Raw genomic sequence first — 6000 nt, forward strand, 5'->3', positions numbered from 1 at the left:
GCGTGCGGCCAATTCAAGTTTTGCTTTTGGGAACTTTCTGGAATATTTTTCTGAATATTTTCAACCCACTGGTTGGTTGAATCTGTCAATGTGGAACTCACATGCAGGGCCAACTGTATTAGAAAAAGAGTGAGCAAATATGGCTGATAAAACTGGTGAATCCCAGAGAAGGGTATATCAGAGTTCACTGTACTATTCTTGCATATTTTCTATAGATTTGCAATTTTTTCAAAATAAAAAGATAAATAAATATTTAAGAAAAGGTGTGGCCTGCAAACACAAATTACTTAGGTTTGAATCCTAGCTCTCTTATTTTACTGTATAAATTTGGGCAAATTGAGTCACTTCTTTGAGCCTCGATTTCTTCGTTGTATATTAGCAGTGATTACTATAGTTTCCTAATGCAATGGAATAACATATACATAACACTAAGCATAGTGCTAAGAGCATATAAAATGTACGATGAATGTTAACTGCTATTATCATTATTGATATGACCTTTGTGATAAAAACTGGGCCCTTTGAAGACACTGATACATCCAGTCATGTATCTTTTGTTTATAGACAAAGGAGGATGTCATATACCTTTTCCTTATCTGAAACTGTGTTTTCAGAATCCCAGCTGAGATTCCTGAGCAGACCAGGTCACCTGCTTCTAGGGTCTCCAATTACAAGGCTGACCGCTTCCTGGGCTGCGGCATGCACCCTCAGCCACCCTCTACAGGTCACCTGGGCTGGCTCGTGGCCACTCTAGCAAACAGTCTCAAGAACCCCAGAACATATGCCCCATTTGTGACCCAGACCCATACTGGTTCTTACTGAACAGGGCAGGTTCCCAGGCACACTGCATTCCACCACAGGAAAACAATCTGCCAATAAAGCCCTGCTCCCTCCTCCGCCCAGCCCCTTCCTCCCGGTGTGTGTTTGAGCTGGATAAAAGTAACTCTGATTAACATTGTTTCCATGAACAACTTACCATTTATGTCTAATTACCATATGGCAAAATAATGATTATGCATATCATTAAGTATGTGCCAGATTAATTGTGCTATTCATTGTTATTTGATTATGACAGTCATCTAAACTATAATCAGGATACTTTCATCCTCTATGACTATTTCAAGGTCATCCACTTAACAGTTTAAAAACAAGAGAATATTGCAAGGCAGCAGTCTTGGGAAATAAGGTCTATTTCTAAAGCCAGATGGCAGTGTTTAATAACAATAATAATAATAAGGAGTTCCCTGGTGGTTCAGGGGTTAGGACTCCATGCTTCCACTGCAAGGGGCCCGGGTTCAATTCCTGGTCAGGCAACTGAGATCCTGCAATTCATGTGGCTCAGCCGAATAAATAAACTTAAAAAAAAAGTTTTAAATAAATTAATTAAAAAAATAGTAACAGCAGATACATTTGGGGTCCACCAGGGGAGACCTAATGATATTTCATCCTCACTACGGTCCTGAGAGGTATGGATCAGTTTCTCTGTTTCATAAGGGAAGGGACTGTGGGTGGGCATGTATGTATAACAGTTAACAGAAAGAGCCTGAACTGAATGGAAGGAAAAAGTGGTGAGACCAAGGCTCCCTAGAAGCTGGCAGAGAAAGCTGCATAAAGCAGGCCACAGCCAGTGAGTAAAGAGAAAGATGATGGGGTAAAATGCTTTACCCCATCAATGACTGTGAGATGATATTGTGAGATCCGATATAAAGAGGCAGCAACAACCTAATACCTTAATAAGACAGTTCACACCCACTCACTCTGTACAAAATCCTGAATTCAACAAATTTACTATTATGGGGAATTATTTCTGTGTCCAGTAACAAAATCAATTTTCCTCATTCCTTATTTTGTATTCTTTTATATGTACAAGTAGTTCAGTTTTCTAAGAAGGTTAAGACTGTAATACTAAGCAGGTAATGTTGTTTGCTTATAGTTCTCTGCTACCCACAGCAAAAGACAATCAAAAGTATATTGGAAAAAAAAAAATCCAGCCATTATTTCCTATTATAAAGAAGGTAACAGAACTATGGTTAATGTGAGATATTTATGTAGAAACCCAAGGATCCTAAAACTTTCCCCTCAAGTACACATGACATTATGATACGTGACAGATTTTTCAATAGAGGAAGTAGGAATCAGACGAGTTAAATACTAATTTCATTCCTTAATGATAGTGTGAGCTGGGGTTAGAAACTTCACCACTCTGAACCTCAGTTTTCCTATCTGTAAAATGGGAACAGTAATTCCCACCTCATGGAATAGTGAAGAATTCAATGGTATAATATAGGAAATGAAATTATCAGCATAATGCCCAGGCATTTACTTAACAAATTTTTGTTATTATTATCACATACTAAACGGTGTATTTATAGATCTCAATCATTTCAAACAAAAGTATTAAGATCAAATAAGTAAATTCAAAATATCTCAAGGGTTACAAAAGAGAAATTTGCTTGATGGTAGCCTTTTAGAATGTTCTACTTACCCATAAATACACGAAATATCAATGACCACATCGATCATGTCACAGCAGAGCTCGTACGTTTGCATATCCACAGGGGTACTATCTGTTGCAATATAAATCTTACTGACCACATCAAAGAGAAACGCCTTTTCAATTCCAGAATTCTGAAACAAAAAGGAGATGCTGCCTTAAAGGGATAGCTGGTTTTAGAGCATGACATGGTTACATAAAATGATATGACATCCTCAGTCTCAAATACAAACGAGCAAAAATTTCGGTTATTCCATTTTATTACAATTTAAACCTCACTATCATGAACATCTTTATAAAGGACTTACTTAAGAAATGAAAACTGGAATTATCACACACATTTTTACTAATTTTAAATTAAAAAGTAGATTTTAAAAGTCTAAACAAACAAACTCAAAATTGTGCAGTGAGAATCAATGTGAATACAACTAAAGGTCTGTGGTAATTCTACTTTGAGCTGGTAGTTTTTAGGACTCAGCCAGCCACCATATCATTTATTCACAGTGTTAAACAGATTTTTAAAAATTCAACATCATATATCTTACAGCCAAAATCAACTTTTATGCCCTCTACCTCTGACAAGACTCTATTAACAGTGAATGATTGCCTACAACTTCAATAAACATTCCGACTATACCAGTGAAGTATAGGAACTGTTTTGGGAGTTAAATTTTAACGGACCTAAAACAGTATGTAGGCACAATCTTCAAATGTAATATTTCAGAGACCTTGAAGTACTGTCAGACCAAGTAGAAATTAGATCGTTTTCACTCTTGCAGTGTTATTCTTAAATTCTGCGAATGACTCTAATGGGATAATATTATTTACTTACTGAGATAAAGATGTTTAGCAAATTCTCCAGGGTGGGAAGTTGTGGAATCAGTTTCTGAACCACTTTGCTAAAAGCTTCAAATATTGAATGGTCATATATGCTTGTCAGATAAAAGCTGAAAGGCGAAACAGTATTTCATCACTTTTTACCTTTGACTGAGGAATAGGCTGTTTATACTATGTCATAACACTAGTACCATGCCTTCTGGATTTACTACAGCTCTTATACACACATTTCAGCCCCTTCAGAAGTCAAAACCACCTAGGTAAAAAGTGAACAGAGAACTCCCTGGCGGTCCAGGGGTTAGGACTCTGTACTTTCACTGCCAAGAGCCAGGGTTCAGTCCCTGCGTGGGGAGCTAAGTTCCCAGAAGCCATGCAGTGCGGCCAAAAAAAGAACATGTCTTAACAGGACATTTCTGTCCAACTCCCCCAAAGCAAGAACTGTGCCTAGTCTCTGCTGACTGCCTGGACCAGAAGGCTTAAAAATGCAGATGCATGTGCCTGTATCAGCTTCCTTACATTCTCCAAGAGAATGTGCACTAATTATCTTTATACACATCTCTCACGTTATAGCAGTTACATTATTGATACTCAAGTAGCTAATCTTTTCATTTTTCTAATTTGCCAAATGAATGATGCATACATACTACCCCACAAAAATTATAGAGAAGTGGCTTTCCTCTGTGAATATGTATTCCTATTCGTTTTTTTAGAGGATTCCTTATGATTATAGATACTACCTATAATAGTAAACCTCAGCATCGATTAACTTCCTGGATGCAGTGTATGGGTTTTCTCTTCTGTGTTTTTCGTATGAGGAAGGCTTAGCTTTGATCTTTGGTCGAAAATAATTTTTATAACCCCAACACTTTTCTGAAAGATTGGAGTTAGCACACATGAAACTCACTTTTCCCAAATACTATCCTGATGTCTACAGCACCAAACAGGGTACACAGGTCAATGACTGTCGGTGCCAACTACTCATGATGACTTTGGGGCCCCAATGATCCCTGAGGCATTTCTGTTCTCACCTGAGATGAATTTTTTCTAGCCCAGCATCTGCAAGGTCATCATTTGCCCTCTGGTGAATGTCTCTCTGGGTTTCAATTTTGTGGTCATCTGACAGACCATCCACTTTGTGAATAAACACCTCAAAGTTGATGTCGGTGTTGACTTTGTAGGCCCTGGTCACTGTGAGGTGGAGCCTGGCCAAGGCCTCCATGTAATCGTCCTGGGAACAAAGCACACGCATGTCAGGGAGGCCTCTCTGGGCTTCTTGCCGAAGCCTTCTGGGCTGCCTTCCACGGTCTCCCACCTCGCCCCACCCCCAGCTTTACTGAGGTTTGATTGACAAACACTGCATGTATTTAAGGGCCACGACATGTTTTGATATACACACGGTCAATGGCTACTTTGGGGGCACACAGGCAGAGTTGAGTGGTTTTCCTCTGTAGAAACTCCTCAGAGATAGAACAGCCTACAAAGCCTAAAATAATGACCATCTGACCCTTTTTAAAAAGTCTGCTGACCCCTGGTCTACAGTAATGGCCCCAAATAACACAATGCTGTTTTTTTCTCCTTCTACAGATGATACCCAAAAAAACACAATGAAGGCCTGTGTGTATGCATGTCTCTGTTTAAGAAATCAAACAGGAGACATCAAAGCCCCGTGTTTCTACCCATCCTGCCAGCCGAGCCCATCACTCTACCCCACATTTTCCAGAGGTAACCAGTATCCTAACTTCTGCCTTTAGCATCACTCACCTCTTTATACATTACTATTAAGACATACCTATGTATCCTTAAACATACAAAGTTAATTTACATTATTTAAAAATTTACAACAATATCAACTTGCCTGTGGATTACAGTTCGCCTTCTTCGTGCCCATTATGTCAGTGAGATTCACCTTTGTTGAAGCACATAACTAATGCGTGATTCCTATGAACAGTTCTATAAAATTCCATTGTGGATGGTCACTTACTTGCCTGCTGATAGACATTCAGAATGTTTCCAGTTATGTGTTAGATCAGAAGATGACAATGTGGCCAGTCTCACACACAAATCTCTGTGCCTGTTTGTGAGTTTCTTAGGGCTTACCCTGAAGTCAGGCTTGTTGGGTCAGAGGATTGAGCACCTTGAACTTGACTAGATAACATGTAAGAACCCCTGCTCCTCCAGACTCTCACCAGCACCTAGGGTTATCAGATCTCTTCATTACTGCCAACCTGAGGGGTATGAATATGTCTCGTTTTTTTTTTTTTTCCTAGTTTCATGGCTTACAGGATCAAGTTCCCCAATCAGGGATTAAACCTGTGACCCTGGCAATGGAAGCTCAGAGTCCTAACCACTGGACAACCAGGGAATTCCCCAATAGGTCTTGTTTTTACAGCAAAAAGGAAAGGGATCTTCAGAACAAAATTTAAAGGACTTTTCACCCCCTCATTCTGACTCCAAAACTGGACAAATGAAGAAAAGCCAATAAACAGGGGATGTTTTGGGGCATTCTTGTATTACCAAAACTAATTAATAAAAATATACCCCTCACTTCATGGGAAATAGATGGGGAAACAGTGGAAACAGTGTCAGACTTTATTTTGGGGGGCTCCAAAATCACTGCAGATGGTGATTGCAGCCATGAAATTAAAAGACGCTTACTCCTTGGAAGGAAA

The 6000-nt window shown here is 39.1% G+C and overlaps 1 protein-coding gene across 3 annotated transcripts in view; it reads right to left on the bottom strand.

The window, feature by feature from the left end:
• RRAGD (Ras-related GTP binding D) overlaps nt 1-6000 on the bottom strand; it is a 39393-nt gene that overhangs the window by 11935 nt on the left and 21458 nt on the right. For all 3 annotated transcript variants that reach the window (XM_010834706.1, XM_010834704.1, XM_010834705.1), the window contains exons 3-5: nt 4360-4559; nt 3327-3441; nt 2486-2628 (exon numbers count right to left, since the gene is read on the bottom strand). In XM_010834706.1, the coding sequence (XP_010833008.1) occupies nt 2486-2628; nt 3327-3441; nt 4360-4559 (458 nt within the window). The remainder of the gene's footprint in view (nt 1-2485; nt 2629-3326; nt 3442-4359; nt 4560-6000) is intronic.

The sequence above is a fragment of the Bison bison genome, unplaced genomic scaffold (genome assembly GCF_000754665.1).
Source record: "Bison bison bison isolate TAMUID 2011002044 unplaced genomic scaffold, Bison_UMD1.0 scf7180017864035, whole genome shotgun sequence".
NCBI lineage: Eukaryota > Metazoa > Chordata > Mammalia > Artiodactyla > Bovidae > Bison > Bison bison.